At 37.8% G+C, this 25,194-nt stretch overlaps 1 protein-coding gene across 2 annotated transcripts in view; it reads right to left on the bottom strand.

The window, feature by feature from the left end:
• The window catches only part of Tbc1d5 (TBC1 domain family member 5), a 292,901-nt gene that overhangs the window by 172,804 nt on the left and 94,903 nt on the right, over window positions 1-25,194 (bottom strand). For both annotated transcript variants that reach the window (XM_036167803.1, XM_036167804.1), the window contains one exon: window positions 3,927-4,029. In XM_036167803.1, the coding sequence (XP_036023696.1) occupies window positions 3,927-4,029 (103 nt within the window). The remainder of the gene's footprint in view (window positions 1-3,926; window positions 4,030-25,194) is intronic.

The raw sequence follows: 25,194 nt of genomic DNA, 5'->3' as shown, positions 1-25,194 counted from the left end.
GCTACAAAGACAAAGAAGCAATCAATAGTTCTACCCAGATTTGAAGCCAATTTAATATATTGCCAATTATATCTTGAGGATGAGCAATATTCACCTAATTGGACTTAAGCCTCTCTCAATAGGAGGGAATTCATGCTTCACATTGTAAAGCTAGACAGCCATCTGTGGTTGGAGGGGTCACAGACCCTAGTTCTGCTTTTTTCCTAAACTAATATAATTCTGTTGAATTCAAATACATATCCTTATAACCAAAGGTAGGAGTAATTCTGATCCATCATCAAAGAAGCTTCATTTTGAATTTCTGAGACTAGCTCAGAGAATCACACCTAGTAAAACCTCAGAAACTAAGGGACCAGGGACATACAAATACATTTCGTATATTGACAGTGCACCCACCAACACGGGTTTGGGTAAAACCTAGGAAAAATGGTGGGAAGATTGTTAGGGCCAGAAGACAGGATGCCTGCCATTGAGGGTCTTGTAGAGCTAACAAGAAAAATGCACCCATGAAATCTCAACAATGTGGTTGCCTAAATAAGGCATGCATAATCACAATATCACTTGACATACTAATGTGGACAGGGGAAACTTCACAAGCCCCCAACCCACAGATGATTAATTGCTATAGGCAATAAATTGCTGCTAAGAGAAAGAATAAAAATTTAGAGTCATTTATACAGTAGAAAGACAATATTTTTTTGAAAAAAAAAACTTATTATTTTATGTGTATAAGTGTTTTGGCTATATGTATGTCTGTGCATCAAATGTGTGTCTAGTACCCATGGAGGCATGAAAAGAGCTGGAGTTATGGATAGTTGTGAGTTGCTATGGTAACTGTGGGAACTGAACCCAGGTCCTCTGGGAGAACAGACAGTGCTCTTAGCTGCTAAGCCATCCCTCCATCCCCTAAGAGAACCTTTTAGAAGTTTAGTTTTTAGTTCTAAAAAACTACAGCATTTCTGAGATACCTGGAAGAAATGTTAGGTTTTTTTTGTTTTGTTTTGATAGATTTAGTCTAAGCTGGGTGGGGGTGGGGGTGGAAACCTTTAATCCCAACACTTGGGAGGCAGAGATAGGCAGAGTTCAAGGCCAGCCTGGTCTATAGGGTGAGTTTCAGGATAGTCAGGATTGTTACACAGAGAAATTCAGTCTTGGGGGAAAAAAGTTTATTTTAATTTTATGTGTATGAGTTGAGAAGTCATTCATCCTTACATGTATGTCTATTCACCAACCATGTGCCGTGCCCACAGAAGCCAGAAAAGGGTACCAGATCTTATGGAAGTGTAGTGATAAACAGTTGTTAGCATCCATGTGGATGATAGGAACTGATCCAGGTCTTCTCCAAGACCAACACATGTTCTTAACTACTGAGACATCTCACCAGCCCAGAAAAATTTTAGTCTTGCCCTCAATTTTAGACTAGTAAGACATGATTAATAATTACAAGTGGATAAAGGACAGAGCAGAATGATATAGTGCTCAAAACACAAGGACCTGGCTTCAACAGGAAAAAGAAAACTATAACAAAATTCAGATAAACAAATGCAGATGGAAATGGCAAGTATATACACAACTTTAAAAGAGAAATGTCCATCAAGTACAGTCATGACTTGACTTGAAAACACAGTAACAAATGTATTCTTAGTATGTGTACTTTAATGCCCCTCCTCACTCTGCCTCCTTAGAGCAGTTGCCCCTGCATGCTCTTTTGTAGTCTCTGTACTCCAAACCAACGCCTGTGAACATAAAGGTAACAAAGTTTCCTTCAACAGCCTGTAGGCTCACAAAATTGAACCTGTTCTTTTATCTGCCTGTGCTCATTTAGCCCACCAAGCAGTCTTTATTAAAGCTGCGACATCAGGCAGTCAAAGTTCATTAATACCATTTATATAATCTCTGCAATTTCAATTAACTCAGCAAGACATTCTACTACATGATAACAGTCTCATTAATTCAATAAAATCCCATAACTATTAACAATATGGTCGATGTTAAACGGGGTGTCACCTAGTACAAAATAATAGCTTTAACAGCTTGTGATGAAACTGAAGGCTTTTTTCACTTAAATTTGATACGGCTAAATATTCAATCCTTTTACAGCAAGGTATTGTTTCTCTATAAGAAAAAGTCTATAGGAATTTAATATGTAGAAGGGGTAATCAAGTCTTTTAAAGTGAAACCTATGTCAATACTTTCATATTCAGTAATTGATAGGCTTGTTTTAACTTATCTAGACATACAATCTTCCCTATTCCTATCTAGTCTTTCATATAAATATACTGGTCTACATACATCAAATGATGGAGTGAGATACTACATTATTTTCTCTGTGCAGAACTCGTTTTTATTATTAAAGACTTCCTAATTTAGTTCTGTAGTTTTCTAAAGAAAACTGAAGAGACTGAAGGCACCAAAAGATGGAAAGACCCTGCCCCACGTTCATGGATTGGTGGGGTTTACATTGAAAAAAAAAAAAAAAACAAACATCCTAACAAAAGTATTTATTGATCCAATGCAGTCTTTATCAAAATATCCATAAAATCATAAAATTCATAGAGGCATTAAAAAAAAAAAAAACCTTGATAGCCAATGCAATCCTGAGCAAAAGCAATCCAAGAAAACTGACCGTGTCAGCTGTCAGGCCATACTCAGACAGCATGATACACAGCACAGAAACAGACATGCAGATCAAGGGAAGGAAGCAGAAGACCCAAACAAGAGAGCTACCATCTGGGGCTCTTCAGCCCAACGCTCATCTTTGAGGAACTACATGGGAAAGTCCTATGGCCAATTTTAATAAGGTACACATCCCAGACTGCTAATGGGATCATAAAATTAATTTAGAAGTAGGGAACATTTGTATTTCAATTTTCTCACTGAAAAACACGCTATTATTTTTCTATTTATTTAGCTATGGCTTTAGTACTTCAAAAACATTTATAGTTTTCCATATACAGCTTTTATAACTGTATTATCAAATGTATCTGCAGACATATAAATGAGATGCATATTTTCAATTTCAAATCTAAATGGCTACTGATGGGATGTAACTAATATGAACATTATGTGACAGAGCTGGGTGTGGCTCAATTCCAGAGTAAAAGCCTAGCTTGTGAGAAACTCTAGGCTCAATTGCCTGCACTGAACAACAAAAAGGCATGTAACAAACATAGTGCTTAATAAAACTGTAAACTAGCTTTGTCATTTAAAAACTTTGTAAAGTTTATTTCTGGTTCAATATTGCCTTCTCCATAATTATTTTCTGTTTAATTAAGCCACAATTTGTTAGTCATCAACTAGATGTAACTTTTGATTGTTTTGAGTTTAGTTTGAATTCTTATATATACTTAGAAAAATAAAATACTCAAGATCTCTAGTGCAAAATAAATGAACTTAAATAAGAATTTTTATGTATTTATATATTAAATGATTTATATTACAAAAAATTAAAATGATCTAGTATCTTTGATAATAAAATGTGCCAAAAGTCAGGAGTACAAAGAATCTAGTTAGATTCTTTATAACTTTAAAAAATTAGTAGAACCTTTCAAATTCTACTATGGGTACACTTCAGAGGGATAGAACACTTGATTACTTTTCACATGTCACATATTAACAACTGTTGCATTTAGAAACAATATTTACACACAAGTCCAAAAAGTTTTATTACTAAAGTAGTTGCAAAGATGAAGTTTATATATGAACTCCAAGTGTACAGGGAGGACTGGACACTGCATAGAAAGCAACACATCCTCATCAGAGGAGTGTGTGTTTCCCTGTACATGCTCTTTGCTCTCTCTGTCTGGCAAGCATGCTTGCATTATTTTAGTATTCGGATAGCACTCTAGACACAACCAAGGCTACACTACTGTCCTGTCATTTGTTGGAGTCAGTGAGAGCCACTTGTGAGATACTCAATTCATTACCTGTTTATAAAGCAACTGTTCATTTTCTCTAGCATAACAGAACAGAACATCTGTAAGAATTTTTCTCACATTTTCTTGTTGGAAAAACTGCATTTCTGGAAATCTGAAAAAAGAAAAAAATGAACAGATATTGAATCTAACTAGTAGTTCCAAGATTATCCCCAGATTCTCATCTCTAAAAGATTCCAAGGTCTGCAGAACATTTCCCCTCAGTTCTGATCAACTATGATAGGCTTAAAAAGAGGTGATAAAGGAAAAGAAAAAACATTAAATTCCACAGGCACATGACATCCTTCAATAGCTAAACATTTCATTATTTTTTCCATATACTTAAATAATTTCATGTAGGAATTACAGTGATTTTAGAAATAAATGACACAGTCAACCTATTTGGAGGAGAGACGTTGCTTTGTTTTTAGGCTGTTTGTGGAGAGTTGTCTGTTTCTATAAGAGAAACAGTCTGGTCTCAATAAATAGCCTAGTCTAGTGTGGAAATAGTAATCCTCCTGCCCCAATTTCCTGGGTACTATAATTACAGGTGTATGCCACCACATCCAGTCATACCATTTGTTTTTTTTAAATATAATATGTATAAGTAATAACTTTCAAAAATAATCATTGTCACTATTTTTCTTGGTATCAGGGTTTTAAATGTACATCACAGTCCCATCAGTTTCATCTGATTAAAATGTAGAATTAAATGGAACACAAATGAGTAAGCCTTGATTAAATTTCTCTGCATCAAACACGCACAAGGTGCTTTGATATACTGTGAAATATAAAAGGAGAGTGACCTGCTTGAAACGAGTTCAAGAAGTTGTCAGAGAAGTGACAATGTACAGCAGAAAGGAACCGATGAGCAATCAGACAATGTAAGAGGCATGTCATCTAGGAGTGTCAACTGGGTTCAGTCAACCATTTGTGAAGAAGAAGAAGAAGAAGAAGAAGGAGGAGGAGGAGGAGGAGGAGGAGGAGGAGGAGGAGGAGGAACACTGGCATGAAAGGCAACTAGGTCAGAAAGAAAGATAAGAAGGCAAAAAAGACGGTCAGTGTATCAAACGATGCCTGGAAATGAAAAGAGAAAAGGAAGTTACACGAAATAGTAACAGAAGAGAGCACAGCTTTAGCACAGAAGAAAAGGTGGGGCAAGTTTGGAAAAAAGGTACAACTGAATTTATACCCCAGTAACACAATTCAGTGAATCCACATTTTTTATTAGAAGAGTGATAAAGACTATAAACAGGACCTGATAGAAGCGAAAGTTGAAAGTAGTCTTGAACACATCAGCACAGGAGACAACTTCCTAAATATAACACCAGTAGCATAGACATTGAAATCAAAATCAACAATTAATAAATGGGACCTCTTCATACTAAAGAGCTTCTATAAGGCAAAGGACACAGTCAAAAAGACAAAACAACAGCCTACAGAGTGGGAAAAGATCTTCACCAACCCCACAACTGACAGAGAGTTCATCTCCAAAATATATAAAGAATTCCAGAATCTAGACACCAAAATACCAAATAATCCAATTAAAAGATGGGGTACAGTTCTAAACAAAGAATTCCCAACAGAAGGATCTCAAAAGGACAAAAGACAGTTAAGGAAATGCTCAACATCCTTCATCATCAGGGAAATACAAATCAAAACGACTCTGAGATACCACCTTATACCTGTCATAACGGCTAAGATCAAAAACACTGATGACAGCTTATGTTGGAGAAGATGTGGAACAAGGTGGGGGTGCAAATTTGTACAGCCACTTTGGAAATCAGTATGGCTGTTTCCCAGAGACAGCTGACCTGAACTAGGGGGAGCTCATAGACTCAGGACCAACAGTTAGGGAGCCTGCATGGAACTAACCAATGGCCTCCATATGTGTGTGACTGTAGTGGGTAGCCATTCTAGCACTGGCCTGAAAGTTCCAACCCACATTGAGGCTTCGGTAATGGTCATGCCCACAAGGCAGGCGGAGGAAGTAAGCGGAAGACCCAGGATTGAGAGGAGGTCTCTCTTGGTTCTGGGACCCTGGACCCTGGAGGTGGAACGAGCAGCATTCTCGAGAGAACACCGCCAGACTGCGCCATACCTTTGCCAGACCCTACAACCTATCCCTTCATTTGTAAGTTACCCCACAAAATAAGCCTCCCTTTTAACTATGTGGAGTGGCCTTAATAATTACACCAATATCTGGCTCCCAATGTTCGTGGTATGAATTCATGACAAAGCCTCTTGCCTGTGGCCTTGTGAGCCCTAGCTCAGGCCCGAGCTACACTCGGCCGGCTGTGGTGGCACATGCCGGTAGGATTTACTGAAGAAAGCAGAGGCAGGAGGATCCCGAGTTGAGGCCAGCCTAGGAGAAGCTTCAGCCGGGGCAGAGACACAAACAGTGTCGGTGGGACCATGGAGGCAGTGACTGCTGCTTTGAGTTGCCAGCTGCTTCTCATCGTGTTGGTGACTGCAGTGATGCTGCTACCTGGAACAAAGAATTTACTGCTGCTTGTTCAGAGAATTGCCAGGACCATCGTGTTACAAGAAAGCATCGGCAAAGGTCAGTTTGGAAAAGGTTGGCAAGAGAAATGCTGGGGAGAAATTGCTGTGAAGATTTTCTCTTCTAGGGAAGAACATTCATGGTTCCAAGAGACAGACATTTATCAGACTGTGATTGCTCCAAACCACAGAGGAGGCACAAAAGAAAAAAACAAAAAACAAAACAAAACAAACAAACAAAAAAAAACAAAGTGCTGAGATTAAAGGCATGTGCCACCACCACCTGGCATGAACTGGTTTTTTGAAACCTATTTCCTATGGTGGGATGCCTCAGTTAGCCTTGAAGCATGGGGGAGAAACTTGGTCCTGCCTCAATTTGATATGCCATGGGAGGCCTTACCCTTTCTGAGGAGTGGATGCCGGGAATAGAAAAGGGAAGAGGGAAAAGGAGGAGAGGAAGGAGGGGAACAGTGGTTAGTAATTAAAACAAGTAAAAAAATTAATAAGTAAAAGACTATAGGCAGGAATAAGCATGAAGAAGAGTATGTCAGGGAGTAGATGGTATATTATGAGAAGAAACGAAAACTCACAAATCCAAGTAGAAAATCCTGTGTTTAAAATTCATGTTGCTAATTTTTAGCTGGGGCAAGGATGGCTTAGAGCTGCACCTACCAAGTAGGAGAGGTGGTACTGATCTTCTGATAGGAGGAGAGCATAGAAAAATGCCTGCAGTGGAGTTAGAGGGCATTACTACTACCTAGAGCATGGAGGGAGAGGGCATTACTACTACCTAGAACATGGAGGGAGAGGGCATTACTACTACCTAGAACATGGAGGGAGAGGGCATTACTACTACCTAGAACATGGAGGGAGAGGGCATTACTACTACCTAGAGCAGTGGAGTTAGAGGGCATTACTACTACCTAGAGCAGTGGAGTTAGAGGGCATTACTACTACCTAGAACATGGAGGGAGAGGGCATTACTACTACCTAGAACATGGAGGGAGAGGGCATTACTACTACCTAGAACATGGAGGGAGAGGGCATTACTACTACCTAGAGCATGGAGGGAGAGGGCATTACTACTACCTAGAACATGGAGGGAGAGGGCATTACTACTACCTAGAGCATGGAGGGAGAGGGCATTACTACTACCTAGAGCACGGAGGGAGAGGGCATTACTACTACCTAGAGCATGGAGGGAGAGGGCATTACTACTACCTAGAGCATGGAGGGAGAGGGCATTACTACTACCTAGAGCATGGAGGGAGAGGGCATTACTACTACCTAGAGCATGGAGGGAGAGGGCATTACTACTACCTAGAGCATGGAGGGAGAGGGCATTACTACTACCTAGAGCATGGAGGGAGAGGGCATTACTACTACCTAGAACACGGAGGGAGAGGGCATTACTACTACCTAGAACACGGAGGGAGAGGGCATTACTACTACCTAGAGCACGGAGGGAGAGGGCATTACTACTACCTAGAGCATGGAGGGAGAGGGCATTACTACTACCTAGAGCATGGAGGGAGAGGGCATTACTACTACCTAGAGCATGGAGGGAGAGGGCATTACTACTACCTAGAACACGGAGGGAGAGGGCATTACTACTACCTAGAACATGGAGGCAGAGAAAAATCACTGAAAATGGCAAGTACTCTTAGTAGAGTCTTTTAAAGACTAGTTACATCTGAGTACTCCATATTACTAAAGTTTACTGCTTTCTTTCTGGAGGCCTTGGCTATTGTGTGCTTAAGACCTCTCCAGTGTTGGCTAACTGTAAGTGTCAGCAGTTCCTGTAGTCCAGGTTATGCTTACAGTTGAGCTATGCTAGGCATCAATGAGGAGGAGTCTTTCAGATCCTATTTCTTATATAATTGAGGTAATTTCTTCTGAATTTGTGCAACTTTCTTAAATTTTCTTTGATGTACAGGTATGCCTAGACTCTGGTTTCTATGTTCTTCCTTAGCAGCAACAGGAACCATGAAACAACCTAAGAATCTGAGAAAGGTGAACTCAATATCTGTGCATGAACCTATAGTGATGTTTTATTTGTATTGAAATGTGATTTTATTTGTATGTTAATAAAGTTGCCTTGAGGTCAGAGCAAGCCAGAGCAGAAGCTGAGCGGTAGTGGTGCACGCCTTTAATCCCAGCACTTGGGAGGCAGAGATAGGTAGATCTCTATGTGTTCAAGGACACAGCCAGCATGGCAGACACACACCTTTAATCTCAATACCAACCATAGAAGACCTGGAGGTCTGTACAAACAGGCAGTGATGAGGAGGTCATGTGGCTGGGTTTACAACCAATGAGAAAACAGAACAGAAAGTCTATAAAAAAGACAGGACACACAGAGGTAGCTCTCTTGCGGAGAGGAAGGACAGCAAAAGCAGTGAAGGGTAAGGTTTTCCGCTCTTGCTCTGACCTTGTGGTTTTTAACTCTGCAGTTGGTTCTGTGTTTCTTATTTAACAAGACGGTTACATCTACATGAACCTTAGGGTGACAACCCTCCACATACCCCAACTCCCCATCTGACCTGCAGGCAGCAATCAGGATAAAGGAAAAGTATACAATTAACAAAGTAAAATGCTATTCTTAGAGAAACAGTCATTAAGGAAAAAACAGAACAATATATTTTAGTGAGGAAATTTCTGTGTCTGTCCCTCATGATGTGACTTAAGCTTATTTCAGTTGTTAAAGTACGTGTAGGAAAAAAACTTGAATCAGTTGGCGAAATAACTTTGTGTACTCCCATTTTTGTCTATTATTTGGAAATGTTCTATGCACACTGACAAAAATAAGTACTGTTTGGGTGTTGTAATACAATGATCATAGAGAAACAATGAAAAACAGTTATACTCACTTTGCTTCATATGTCTATGAATTATGTATATAGTGTTTGCCATCTAAATATGAAAAATTAAATTACATTGTATACAATTCCTGGTTTTATTTAAAGGCATACTAATCACTTGGGAGATTAGTGAGAGAGCCATAAGAATTAAAATTCAGATAAATAATTTAAATTGTTCATTTTTAGTAAGTATCAATCCAACTGAAAAAGTGTTAGGCAGCAGCATGTTACTTGAGAGCACATCTACACATCTACTCTCCAATGTTCAAGTGCCAATTCATGAAATTTCAAGTTACCCTCTGTTGAAACCATTGCATTAAGTAACTGAGGAAGAAATATACAGAAGAGTTCTGAAAAATGAACACAAGTATGTGCTTTTTCATAAGTTAGAAAAAGAACTGATATTCACCAAAATGTAGCCTGGAGAAATCCAGAAATGATCCAGTACAACTCAGACTAATTAGCAATCAAATTGACCTAGAGAAATTAGTAATGGCCAGTGTGAGTAAGCAGACAGCAGAGCAACTTCATCCCTATGGTTATAGGAAGCCTGAGAAGTGCACTTCCAGGAAAAACTTCATGATTTGAGATGCACAGAAGAACCAAGTTCAGAATGTTGATCAAAAGAGTAAAGCAGTAACACATACTTGTTGTACAATCAATATGCAAGCCGATATTATTTATAGGAACAGAGATAAGAAAGAAAAAACACACAGAATAGTAATAGTCATTATCATCTTCTGTGATATGCTCTAAGTTTCAAAACAGCCTCTAGCTCTTCCATCTTCTTAAGAATTCCAGGCAGTATCACATCCTGAAAAAATGTGATAATGCAAAACATTAAAATTGAGACTGTGAATGTTCCTGATTGACAAGCAGTGATGGCACACACCTTTAATCCCAGCACTTGGGAGGCAGAAACAGGCAGATCTCTGTGAGTTCAAGGCCAGCCTGGTTTACAAATTGAGTTCCAGGACATTCAGGGCTACACAAAGAAACCCTGTCTCAACCTCACTCCAAAAATGTTCATGATTAAGCCAAAAACAAAACAAAAAACCCAGTAGGACAATAGGAGGGAAGGAAATCCACAATATAAATAGGAGTAGAGGCAAATTTAATCATAATATTATTGAAAAAATGAAGTCCAAGAAAAGTTATTTTCATATTTGGCCAGAAAATAAAAATAGGATTAGAAGACAATTTTGTAATATTACTCAAAGAAATCTATAGGATTAATGCAATTATTATATTTATCCCCCATGTCATTTATGACAGGTACAATAAATCATATTTACAAGCCCAGGAGGGCAGAAGCCAGCCACAAAGCACCCCACAATCCAGGAGGGCCAGCGCCACTAGGATAAACAAGTGTGTGGTGGAGAAATGGAAAAGAAGTGGAACGGCTTGTGCACTGCGGAGAGAAGCAGAATTAAAGATGCAGAGGTGGTAAGAAACAGGCTAATAAGGGTGGCCTATGCTGCCACCTGGGACCAAGTTTTATCCAGGCTTGAGCTGTGCCTGAAAGCCATGTCTGGGTCTGTGGCCCTACCCAGCTGGGGTCTGTCATGATGACTGTGGCCCATGTTACTATGGGGGGTGGGCATGAGAGAGCTGGCGTCAATGGCATGGGCACAGGAGAATTTGTCCCGCCCTTCACTGGCTGCCTCATTGGGAGAGCTGGCCCTGCACACAGGAGAACTGGATTCATCCCTTACCATGAGCACAGGAGAGATGGCCCTGATCCTCATCTGCAGGGGGTGGGGAGTAAGGGGAGTGGGTGGGGGAGTTCTAGTGGAGGCCCTGACTCACAAACTCAGCTACTACACAGGCCAATATCCAGGGCCCACCTCCACCCCATTACCTACATCATCTGTGACCTGCTAGAGTATGTGAAGGGACTGGTCCTGTGGAACCATAGCCACAGGGCTATGACTCAGAGCAACAGGAAACTATCTCAGAGAAGTTTCAGTAAGGGTCCAGTATTGATGATGTATCAGAAGCCAGAGGCCTTGAACCAGACCAATAAAGCATTGCAATGAACACTTACAAGTAAAGCTCTTTGGGCAAAAGGTTGTACCACATGACACACCACAGCTCCCAAGGCCACTATAACAAAAGAATATAAGAAAGAGAGGCTGGAGTGATGGAGTGGCATGGGAGTGTATTAGGTGAAATTCCCAAAGAATCAATTAAAAAATCATGTTACAAATGAAGAAATCATATTTAGCCACAAAATAATCAAAATAGACAAGATAATCAAAAGGAAAAAGAACAACAAAAAAAGAACAACATAACTTTTATCACACTAGAAGATTTCAAACTATACTACAAAGCAACAATAATTAAAGCAGTTTGATATTAGTATAAAAACAGACACATCAACCAACTTAGAAAGCACTATCTTTTCTTTTTTGACAATGACATAAAGAATATACAAAGGGAAAAGAAACAGCTTTTTGGGTAGTGGTGGCACACGCCTTTAATCCCAGCACTCTGGTAGTAGTAGCAGATGGATCTCTGAGTTCAAGGCCAGTCTGATCTATAGAGTGAGTTCCAGAACAGCCAGGGCTACACTGAGAAGACCTGTCTCAAAAAACAAAAACAAAACAAAGAGAGAGAGACAGAGACAGAGACAGAGACAGAAAGAGAAAGAGAGACAGAGAGACAGAGAGAGAAACAGAGACAGAGAGAGAGAAAGAGAAAGAGAAATAGTCACTTTTTAAAGAGTATTGAGAACATTGATATCTGTAGGGAAGAGTTTAAAACAAAACAAAAATAAAACCTAAATTTTTTAAAAATGACTAAATTTTAACATAAAACCTGGAACTGAAACTACTAGAGGAAAATGCAGGAGAAAGTTTACACTGGCCTGGGCAATGATTGTTTTAGATTTGACTCTTAAAGATAAAAGCCCTGAAGAGACACTCCTCTAAAGACACATAGTGGCTTACAGACATATGAAGTAGATTATACTTCTTAGCAATTAGAGATCTATAAATCAATGAGATAGCACTTCACACCTAACAGAACTGATATTCTCAAAAGACAAAAGTATGAAGTATTAGTGATAATTCAAAGAATGGAATCCCTGACTATTGCTGGTGAAGATGTAAATTAATACCATCATTATAGAAAATGGTATGAAGGATCTTCAAAAAATAAAATAAATTCAGAATATACACTTCTTGTCTGTATTCCTAGTTTCAAAGTAGCACATAAAACATATGCCAAGTTATCACCTCAAATGAAATATACACATCAATGGAAAGACTGATAAGAATGTATATAATGGAAGACCTTTCAGCATTAAAACAGGAAGAAATTCTAGGGGTTGAAAGAATATAGATGGAAATGGAAAACAGGCTAAAGAAAGTAAGCTATAAACAGAAAGACAAAATCTACATGTTCTCACTTATATGTGCAACCTAAAATAATGGAACTGAAAGGGTATGTAATTCAGTGGTACATGTGTGTAGTACTCAGCTTTCAACAAATATAATTAAAAAATACTCCGTGTGTGTGTGTGTGTGTGTGTGTGTGTGTGTGTGTGTGTGTATAGTTATGTGGATATGTGTGTTGATGCCCACAGAGGACAAAGGCATGGGATCACCTGGAGCTGGAGTTACAGGCAGCTGTGAGGAATCTGATTATGCGTGCTGGGAATTGAAAACTCATATCCTCTAGAAGAGCAGCAGCTAGTGGTCTTACTGCTAAATCATCTCTCTAGTATCAGTATCCAGTACTCAAATTCTTTTTTTTTTTTTTTTTTGAGACAGGATTTTTCTGTGTAGCTTTGGAGCCTGTCCTAGAATTCACTCTGTAGACCAGGCTTGAACTCACAGAGATAATCAAACAAATGAATGTGCATCATCAAAAAAAAAAAAAAAAAAATTGGCAAAAGCAAAAGGTTTCTAAATACATGATTACCAAAAGTTAATTTAAAATAAAAACCATAATGAATTCAAAGTATTTCTTTCAATTCAAAAGACTTCACTATAGACAAATATTTAGATTTAACTCAATAGTTTTCATAGAACAAAGACAAAAAAAAAATACTTCCTAAGCAAGAAAAGGGTTAAGAATAGAGTGAAACGATGAAGGGCTTTGTCCCCGAATTGTAGTACATAATTAGGTAATTAGAAGTATTAAAACAGACAACACATTGGGCCCAGATGAGTTAGTGAAGATGTAGGTATTCAGTAAGATGCCCTAAGGGAAAAAATAAAGCCCCTGGTAAGGGTTTATAGTCACGAAGCAGGACAAAGAAGCACAGAATGACTTGAAGGAAAAATAACTGACATTATATCCATATTTCAAAAATAGGAAATCAAAATAAGCACTCGTTCAAACCTGAAATGAGCTGATGAAAACTCCCTAGTATACTGTTAACCACCAAAATAACTATAATACCTTTCTGAGGTTTAGTTTATGAAGAACACTGGAACATGGGATGAAAGAACATGCATTAGAAGACATGAATTTGAGGGAGGGTGGAGAAGAGTGTATAGGAAGGAGGCTTTGAAGGGAGGAAAGGGAAGGGAGAATTGATGTAGTCTAGTTACAAAACAAACAAACAAAAAAGGTGATGAGCAAAAGTCTCCAGGACTGAAAGTAAGATGCTGTTTAAAACAATGTTTGTTGAAGACTCTTCAGAGTTAGAAGCCAGAATGTTTCTGACACCACTGGAGCCTCTGGTCCCACTGAAACAGAAAACACATCTAATAAGCTACGTGACACTGTGGAGAAGAATCCAGGCACAGTACTGAAGGAGTAATCTCCTGGCTCTCCTTATCTAGGATAGAATGAACAAAGATAAAGCAAAAGGAAGAACTGGGAAGCATACTTGTGCAGAAGCTGTTGACTTTAAAAAGCTTCTTATTGTCAGCCTCTACAATCAGCAAACCATGTTAACATTATGGCACTGTTTCTTGGCAAAATAAAATCTAGGACGCAGACAGAAAATAAAGATTAAAGAGAAACCAGAAGCATGACTGTGAAACCCTTTTGTAAGAGCTTAAATAAAACTACAGAAATTCTTCAATGTGGGGGAGCTCCTGAAAAGGGTTAAGAAGTGTGCCTCACAGTGCTTTACCAGGTAGCCTACAGGGCCAAGCTGTTGCCTCTCACAATTACTTGGTCTAAAATGTCAATACTTCGAGTTGAATAACACTGAACTAAAAATACAGATTTTAATAGTCACCACTTTCTAAATAAGCTGCAATATGCAGATTCATTTTTCTGTCCAATTTGTTTTATATGTGCTTTATGCACTGAAAATATTCAATAAATGTTTCTTAAACTGAAGAAGTGCTCAAGGGATCTGACACATATGCCCACTATGAAGGACTACGAAGATACCTAAAAATTTTGAGCTAAAACAAAACAAAACAAAACAAAACAAAAAAACCAAAAAACTGGGAGCACAAATGTAAGTTTGTTCATAATTTGAAATGGTAATTTACAATAAATAGAAGAAGAAAAAGCAGTCTTTATTAGTATTTTCAAACTTTCACAACAGGTGTGGGTCACAGTAATTTACCAAAAAGAAATTGCTAAAAGAAAAATCACTTACAAGTAAACAACCCCACATAAAGAAAATTTAAGCCTATGAAATGAGTCTAGGGTGGGAAGATGGAACAGAAGAAAAGACTGAGTAGAGTTCTGTTGTCTTCAATTCGTTTTGAAAATTAAAAATGCATGCCATGGGGTTGGGGATTTAGCTCAGTGGTAGAGCTCTTGCCTAGCAAGCACAAGGCCCTGGGTTTGGTCCTCAGCTCTGGGGGGAAAAAAAAGACCAAATAAAAATGCATGCCTTAAACAAGAAGTGAGTTCTGATGTTTTAAAGTCAAAGAAGTGAAAGTAAGGTTGTTATGATGACAATAACACGGGGAGAAAAATGACCAACAGACCAACAAGAGATGTGATGGGCTTGATGGGCAGTGGAGAAGGCAAGCGAAGGTGTGGAATGGCAGGAAGAAAGCTGGGAAAGTCAGGTGAGCGGGGAACTGAGGAGGTGGCACTGTTGCTGTTAGAAAATAAAGGTTTTCATGTCCACTTCTTTCTCATTCTACTGAGCTGTGAGTCACAGACTGAACCTTCTACCCTGCTGTCATCTATCCTCCAAATGTCTTTCCAATAAAACCATAAAAGTGAAAAATTAGGGGCAGGGGGAGGAGGACATGTGGGAAGACATATGTACACATTCTGTATGTAATACTGTGTCAAAATTAGAAATACAGACTTCATTTCAGTTTAAACTGAAGAAAGCATTTTTAAGAGAAATTTAAATCGTGATTCCTGATGATGCCCCAAAGTAGCTTCAAGTCCAGATCTGCTTGGATGTTTTAGAAAACCTGTTACATTGAGAGACTACGAAGGAGGCTTCATCCCAGAGATGCAGGAATGGTTTAACATATGTAAATTAATAAATGGAATCCACCAAATAAACAAACTGAAAGGAAAAAAAAAATGGTCATCTCATTAGATGTAGAAAAGACCTTTGACAAAATCCAACATCCTTTCATGGTAATAGTTACAGAGAGATTAGGAATTGAGGGGACACATCTAAAAATGATAAAGGCAGTTTACGGCAAGCCCATAGCCAGCATCAATTTAAATGGAGAGAAACATAAGGAATTCTAAAGTCAGGAATAAGACAAAGTTGTTCACTCTCTCCATACTTATTCAATATAGTCTTGAAATCCTTTTTAAATGATTTATTTATTCTTACTTTATGTGCATTGGTGTTTTGCCTATATACATAGTCTGTGTAAAGGGGTCAGATCCCTGGAACTGGAGTTACCATGGGAATTGCCATGTGGGTGCTGGGAATTGAACTGGGGTCTCCTCTGCTACAAGTGCTCTTCACTGCTGAGGCATCTCTCCAGCCCTCGTACTCACAATCCTAACTAGAGCAAGAGGACAACTAAAGGTAATTGGAAAGGAAAAAGTAGAGTATCTTCATTAGTGAATGATATGATAATACACATAAGTGAACCTAAAAATTCCACTGAGAAACTCAGACAGCTGATGACCACTTTCAGTAAAGTATCTGGATACCAAATTAACTCAAAAAAAAATTAGTAGCCCTCCTCTATACAAATGACAAATGGGCTAAGAAAGAAATCAGTGAAACAACACCTTTCACAAAAAAATCAAATAATGTAAACTACCTTAGGATAACTCTGACCAAGTGAAAGGTTTCTATGAGAAAAACTTTAAAACACTGAAGAAAGAAAATGAAGATATCAGGAAATGGAACAATTCCCATTCTCTTGGTAGGATTAATACAGTAAAAATCATTCTAACAAAAGCAATTTACAAATCTAATGTGATCTCCATAAAAATTCCAACACAATTCTTCACAGATCTTGAAAGAGTAATTTTCAGCTTCATATAGAAACACAAAAATCCCAGGATAGTGAAAAACAATCCTGAATTATGAAAGAACAGATGAAGGTATCACAATCCTTACTTCAAGTTGTGGGACAGCTGTAGTAATAAAAACAGCATGTACTGGCAGACAATGGAATCAAATTGAAGACCCAGATGTAAGTACATACAACCATGGACATCTGACTTTTTCTTATAAAGAATCCAGACAGAAATACACACTGGGATAAAGACAGCATCTTCAATATATGGTACTGGCCAAACCGCATGTCTACATATATAAGATTCAAATAGATCCATATTTATCACCCTGCACAAAACTCAACTCCAAATGGATCAAAGACCTCAACATAAAACCAGATATGCTGAACTGGATAGAAGAGAAAGTAGGGAATAGGTTTCAATTCATTAGCACAGGAAAACTCTCAGGACAAAACACCTGTAGCACAGGAACATTAAAATCAACAATTAGCAAATAGGATCTCCGGAAGCTTCTGCACGACAAAGTACAAAGTCTTTCAAATACAGCTATAGCCCACAGAATGGGAAAAGATCTTTACCAACTATACATCCGACAGAGGGCTAACATCTAAAATGTATAAAGAACTCAAAAAACAAGATATCAAGAAAATAGATATCCCAATTTAAAAAGTGAGGTAAAGACAGACCTAAACAGAGAATTCTTCAGAGGAAACTCAAATGGCTGTGAAACATTTAAAGAAATGTTCAACATCCTTAACTAAACATCCTTAGCTAAAATGTTCAACATCCTTAGGGAAACAAGAATCAAAACTACTTTGAGATGTAATCTTACACATATCAAAATGGTTAAAATTAATTAAAGTGACAGCTCATGTTGGCAAGGATGTGGAGTAAGGGAAACACTCACCCATTGCTGCTGGGTTTGCAAACTTGTACAGCCACTATGGAAATCAGTGTGGTGGTTCCTCAGGAAGATGGGAATCAATCTACCTCAAAATCCAGTTACACCACTCTTGGGCATATACCCAGAGGATGCTTCATCCTACCATAGAGACACTTGCTCAAGTATGTTCACTGCTGCTCTATTCATAATAGCCAGAAATTGGAAACAACCTAGCTGTTTCTCAGCAGAATGGATTTCGAAAATGAAGAATATTTACACAATGAAGTCTTACTTATCCATAAAAAAATATGAAATTGGCAGGTAAATAGATAGAACTAGGAAAAGAAAAATCATCCTGAGTGAGGTATCCTAGACCCCAAAAGACAAACGTTGTATGTATTTGCTTTTATGTAGCTATTAGCTATTGAGTCAATGATAACCAAGTTACAAGCCGTAGAACCCCAAAGGTTAGGTACAGAGTGTAAGGAACTAGGGTAGATAGAGAGCCCTCCTTAAGGAAAGGGAAATAAAACAGATAGTTATGGATGTGTGGGAGTTCTGGAATGGGAGAATCAAGTGTGGTAGGGGAGAGAAGGCGGGGACAGGGAAAGACAGCTAAAATGAAGATCCATTTGAGAGGTACTATGGAAATCTAATACAAAATGAATGAATTTGATTTAAATGAAATTGCCAAATAATGAGGATACAGAGTACCAAATGAACATCTCATCATCAAATGAAGCTTCCAGTACTGGCATTGGGTTGTTGGCCAAAGGGGTTCCAAAGGAATCGCACAAATAACCTAGGCTGTTGCTAAGACAGGAGACTACTGTCAACAAATTGACAGCAAGGCCACATTGGTGAAGAAAACACCTAAACAATTCATTAAACATGGAGAAGTCTAGCTGGTGCCTGCTGGAGCCTTCACAACTCCATTCTACTGTCTTTGGTACAGGAGGGTATTCTGTATGCTGAGAAAAGAGAAGTGTAAACACCAAGCCAGATAAACTCTTTGACTGACAATGGTGATCTGCCTGCAAGATATGCTAGTGTAATGGTGGCACAAAGCCTGTTGGAGTAACCAACCAATATCTGATTTAACAGAAGGCCCACTCCATGAGAAGGATTCCATACCCCAAATTGCCCTGAGATTAGCCTAGGGACTGTTATAGAATATTATTCAAATACTATTATTGTACTATTTCAATACTAATATTGTATTGCATTATTTCAATACAAAAAAAGTGTTACTTTTGTTTATGTAGCATTTGTTTAACTCTGTAAACCTGTGTTACTTTACCTGCCTGAAACACCTCATGGTCTAATATAGAACTGAATGGCCAATAGCAAGGCAGGAGAGAGAGATAGCCTGGGCTGGTAGGCAGAGAGAATATATAGGAGAATTCTGGGATGAAGAGGAAGAAAAGAGATGAAGAAATAAAGAAAGAAGTAGCCAGAGAAAGGGGAGGACACCAGGGGCCAGCCACCCAGCTACACGGTAAGCCATGGAGTAAGAGTGAGATTTACAGAATTAAGAGAACAGGAAAACCGAGAGACAAAAGGTTAATTTAAAGTTAAGAAAAGCCAGCAAGAACCAAGCCAAACTAAGGCCAGTCATTCATAATTAGGAATAAGCCTCCATGTGTGATTTACTTGGGAGCTGGGTGGTGGGTCCCTCTAATGAGGGAAAGAGCCAAACCAAACAACAACAAGGGACCTCAGACAAAACCAGATACTACTGTTCAAAAGAAAACAGAGCAGTGAAAGGACTCCTAATGACATTCTATTGTACTCAGGTCAGTGCCTTGCTCCCCTACAGAAGATGAGAACAAATACAGAGAGCCACAGCCAGACATTAAGCAGAGAATAGGACACTTTGTAACACTCAGCCCCAAATGGAATGTCTCTATCAAATCCCTTCCCTCGGGAATCAGGGAGCCCTTCTGAAGAGAGTTGGAAATTCATTAAGAACTACAGGGGAAGGCAGACACCAAGAAAAAAATAGATCAACAACATCAAAGCTCATATAGACTCAAAGAGACTGAGGCAGCATGCACAGGGCTTCCAAGTTCACTGTTTTTATGTGATTTATGTGTGAACAAGTGGGTCTCTGTTTCTTGTGCCTTCTTCTGGGCTCTATTCCTTCTGTTAGTTTTGTTCAATTTCAATGTGTTAGTTTTTATTTTATTTATTTTATTATTGTTCTTATAAAACTGGTTATTTTCTAACGAGAGACAGGAAGGGTTGGATCTGGGTGGGAGGAACAGCTAGGAGCAGAGGGAGGGGAAACTGTAATCAGGAAATATTATCTGAGGAAAAGAACATCTATTTTCAATAGAGGAACAAAAACAACAGCAGTATGGGAAAATACATACTTCTAAATTATGTATGCAATAATAATTATTATTTTGTTTCTACCTTAAATGTGAAATGAGAAGAATTGTGGGCCATTGGACAGAGGAACTGTTTTTTTTGTTGTTTTTTTTTTTTCTATTCCTGAAAATCTGTTTTCTCCCCTTTTAATATTGAAAAACACACACACAGGTTGCCGTCAACTCGTGGAGAGCGGCTTGTGTTGTAGTTTTCACGTTCTCGGCTGTGAACAAGTGCATATGTGAGGGCTGGTCGTGAATGCACAAGCGTGTACTTTGTCTGAGTTAAATCAAATCACAACACAAAGCACATCTCTTCATTCATGTGTGCCTGCAGTCCACCTCAAGGAGACTGCAAATATAAATACAAGCTGCTATTTTGGTGTGATCACATGAATACGGCAGCTTGTATTTTTTTCCCTTGTAACATTTTAACACTGGGCAGATTGTCTGCATTAACACACACCAAAATCAATTCTGCTTTGAAATTGCTTGTAAAATCCCCCTTTCCCCAGAGGAATTTGTTTTTAATTTAAATAAAAAATAGATTCTAAGGAAACTGTGTAAAATATTCCAACAGTTAGGACATTCTGGGAATACTTCTGCAGAAAAGGGAGTGAAGGCAAAGGCAGACTTCACATTTAAAAGAATAATAATTAATTAAGTTAGTTATGTAAAGCATAGCACTAATATATCAGGATTTGTCAACAATGGTCTACTTGCTATCAGCATATCACAATGACCAAAACTTATGTTAAGTCTTATATATTATAAAAATTGGAGATTTCTCAAGGGAAGAGAAAACAATGCAAATATCAGCATATGCTACTTATATATCCAGCATATTTGTATACTATACTGCACAATGAAACAGCAATCTATATAGTACTGTTCAACAGAACCTTCTGCAAAGTTAGAAACAGTCTACATAGGTCTGTCCAATAGCTGTTAAGACTCATATGCAATTAATGTAAATGAGACTTAATTTTAAAATTTTCTTCAAAATTACTTTAGTTACTGATACATGGTTTCTAACCAAGTGACTAGTACATATCTACAGTTTAAAAGAGAATTTTGCAATCATTAATTAATCTTCAAAATGGTAAATGATATTTTTTTAAGTGAGGATATAATATTTTATTTGGCCTATATGTAAATTATAAAAAAGAGCAAGCGCTAAAATAAAAATATTCCATCTTTCAAAAAAAGTGAAAAATGACTAACTGAATCATGTAGACTAACATAGGAAATAGAACTATCTGAAATGTTAGTAATTACTGAGAATAAAAAAGACCAAAAATTAAAAATAATGACCAGCAAATCTTACAGGCAAATAGGCAAATTTTAAATATGGCTGAAGTTAAAAAGAAAAACACTAACTCAAAGAACTTTAATCATCTACTTTAGGAGACAGAATATATCTAACGAAAAGATAAGACTATTTGGCAAAGCTTGTAGTATGTTAATCTGCAAATGGTATTATAGATATTGTGTATTTTTAGAATAGACCTTGATAGACCAAATAACATACTTCTTTGGCATCCAGTATGAAAATGCTATTGCATCCTGAACTCAGTTATTTTAAATAATGTTACAATTTAAATTTGCTAACATTGGAGCTTTTGATTAAAATGTGGCAATTTTTTTTTTCAGACCAATTCAAATTCTAAATTAGAAATTCTAGAGACTGGACATTCCTTGATTTACCTTGTATCAGGGCTTTGTTTCTGTAATAAAAATCGGGATAGTTACAACTTCATTAGCCTGAGATAAGGAACAATTAATTTGAAATGAATATAAACCTCGAAGTAAAAAACTGAGTAATAGCTTAAAATAGATATTAAAATAACTTAACAGGAAACTATTTAACACAGTGAATATCCAGATCAAATGAATCCAACAATTAAATGATCTTATTTAAACTCAGGAATGTTTTAATGTGCTTATGTCTTGTAAGATTGGAAAGATGTTGAGAAGTAGAGTGAGAGCTAAGCAACACTGATTGCCATTGATTATCAGCATCACTGGCCTTTTATTGGGGGTCAATTTGGCAATGTGTCTTGAGACAAAAAACATCCTAAGTCAAAAACCACCAACAAAACAAAAATGGATTTTCTTAGCTCTCTCTGGGTCTAGCCACAAGATGAGAAGTAGACTAGACTAACAGCAGAGGTCTTGAACACACCTCTTCTCCTTCTGATTTCTTTTTTTCTGCTTTCCCCTTAGACTTGAACTTCTTACTGGGTACATATCACATATCATAGTTATTCTGGTATCTACCGTGTCTGAGAACCTTGGAGATTAATAAAAATGTTGTGAATGCATATGAGAGAGACTAAATAAATGTAAAACCAAAGTTAAATATCATACAAAACTTAAAGGAAAATTCAACAAAATGCAAAATAGGCACTTAAAAAATCCGAAGGGAAAGCCCATGAAATGTGCCATGGATATAGTGAGTAGCAGACATCAAGTAGTGGGTAAGTAGAATGCTAGGCACAACCTGTTCTTGGAATAATGACAGGAAATAACACTGTGAAAGGGAATTATATATGCATTAGAGAAACTGGGCAAATCTATTTTTCTGTGGCCACAGACAGTCCCAGGTTTTAGATTATAAAGCAGTAGGATTATAAATTTGCTTTGAGAATAGTGATTGGACTGAGCATATGGAATGAACTGGAATAGAAAAGATATCAAACATATCCAATGAGGACAATTAAACAACAGCTATAGACAGGAGGTTAAAACTTCAAGCAGAGCAGTAACAATTAAACGGTACTAGTGAGTAAGAAAACACAGATAGTAACCCAAGTCTCTGTGTCCTCAGTCTATCTGCTCCCATCTTTAATACTGCACGGGCAGTTTAAGTCATTACCATCCTTTACTTCTGAAGACTCGAATTATCTTCCAATAGCTGCCCATTACAAATGGAAACGAATCCAAACATCTTACTATGTTTTAAGCACGGTTTATATAGGATTTCCTATGTTTTAGATCTCTATCATTAAATTACTTCGTTCTAGTCATACAGAACCTCACTGGGTTTCTCTCAACACTCATCATTTTCAGGGGGTTTGAACAGGCATCCCCACCGCCTGAAGTACTGCTCTGTGAGAGCTCCAAGAGTGGTCATGAGGGACTGTTCTCCACATCTCAGTACCTACTCACTGTTCTACTCTACTCTCCAGGGCTGTTCTCACCCTGATAGCGCTGCCCGGTTCATAAGTGTGCATAGTATTCTTCCCTTCAGCACAGGAAAAATAAACCCTGTGATCACATACCTCTCATATCCACCAATGCCCTGCCACAAAGGACACAACATATGTTTCAAAACCCTAAATTCTTAAGTAACAACTTAAAAAAGGATAAACATCTCTGGGCTGAATTTTTTTCTCCCATTGTATTACTTGTAGTTTTATAGATTCAATTGAAAATTGATGGAGACCATTTAGATCACTGGGAGCCAGGGATGGTGGTCCATGCCTTTAATGGCAGCACTTGGGAGGTAAAGGCAAGAAGGTTATGAGTTTCAGCTCATCCTTGGCTTTGTAGGAAACTCAAGGGCAACTAGAGCCTTGTTTCAAAACCAGCTATCCACTACCACCACCAGATGCAAAGTGGTAATAATATTCAAGCTGTTAGACTTTGATGATTTTGCAATTTAGTGGCTTTAAAGTAAAACTAGTTACCCTACCTTCAATACTAAGTCTTCTGCAATTTTTTTTTTCTTGTTCTTCAGATTTTGTTTTGTTTTATTTGAGATAGATGAACTAGGCTGGTCTGGATTTCCCATAAATCTCCCTGTCTCAGTCTCTGTAGTATTAGGATTGAAGGACTGTGAAATTTTCAAAGTTGTTCCTTTATAGAAAGAGACTTCAAGGAAAGCTAGAGATGGATCAACCTGACCCCCAGCTACACTCTGAACTATAGGCTCTCCCAGACACCTACCTTGAATCTTGTAATTGCCTTCAAATATACTAGTAGAAAAAAAAGAGAAAAATTAACTCTATATGTATTTTTATACATATATTTTTGAGGGAAAAAAAACTCAGAACACAAAACAAAAAACAGAACAGTTAAAAAACAAACAAACAAAAAACAGTTTTTAGATCTAACAGTTTCTTACATAGCCAGGGAGAAATAGTTGAGCTAAGTAAGCAAAATGATGAACGAGGTCTTACTTGGGTTGCTTATAACAATGTATACTCCTGTCATTTTATTTTTTTTGACCACTCTGGACTACTATGGTGTGTGGTTCTAGACCAGTGTCATGACTTCTCCACTTCCATTTAATATTTACAGAAAGATGAATTAAAATCCTTCCTCTGAGATGTAATAGTTTTGACACTTTTAAAACACAAATACTGCAGAACAGGCTCCAAAGCTACAGAGAACCCCTGTTTTGAAAACAAACAAATGAATAAAACCCCCAAACAACAACAAAACCCCAAACCAAACAGTGCTACTATCTGGATAGTAGCATGTAATTCTATGTCTTATTACCGTGAAGTCTGTTTTCAGACACTGACTAACAAAGTTCTTCAATGGTAGCCCTAACCCTGTATTTCAAAAGAATCTGTGTTTCTATGGGCCTCATATGTGCGAACACAAAGGTGTTTTAGTCTCTGTAAACTGGCACTACAGAGACCAACCACTGCCCTCTAAGAAGAGCTTATTTTAAAAAATGGGTGACTCCTGAACTAACTGGGAGAGGAAAGATAATGACAACGAGTCCCACTTCACATATTAGCTGCAGTTTAGCTGATCTCTCAACTGGTTCTTCTGAATTACTGTCGTTTTTAAAGCAGAGAATTCCATCTGTTGAATAGTGCAGGTAATACGGCAGTAGTTCAAGTTCACAGATTCTTCAGTGTTTCGGGACATACAAGAAAGATTTAAATGTCAGTAAGCTAGAGGCCTGACGTTATAGACAGAATTACAATGGAACACACTGGAAAAGCTGCAGAATGTTACATATTTCTAATGCACTCTCCTGTGGTTTCAAAGTAAGTGCAGTTACAATGGTGAAATTTACTAACATTGTATAACAGCTGAAACACAAAGCTATCTAAATCACTACTTTACTTTGCATGCAGGCTGAGCATCCCTAAATTAAAAATCCAAAATCCAAAATTTTGAGGGTATTGAATTAATATTCAAAAAGTTTTGAATTTTGAAACATTTAGATTTTGGAATGTTTGAGTTAAGGATTACTAACTGGCAAAGTCTACACGGACAGTCAAAATGACACTCTGCTCCCAAGAAATTCTGTCAAGGGATAATCA

Source organism: Onychomys torridus, chromosome 18 (genome assembly GCF_903995425.1).
Source record: "Onychomys torridus chromosome 18, mOncTor1.1, whole genome shotgun sequence".
Lineage (NCBI taxonomy): Eukaryota > Metazoa > Chordata > Mammalia > Rodentia > Cricetidae > Onychomys > Onychomys torridus.
This window is presented reverse-complemented; position numbering and strand designations above follow the sequence as displayed.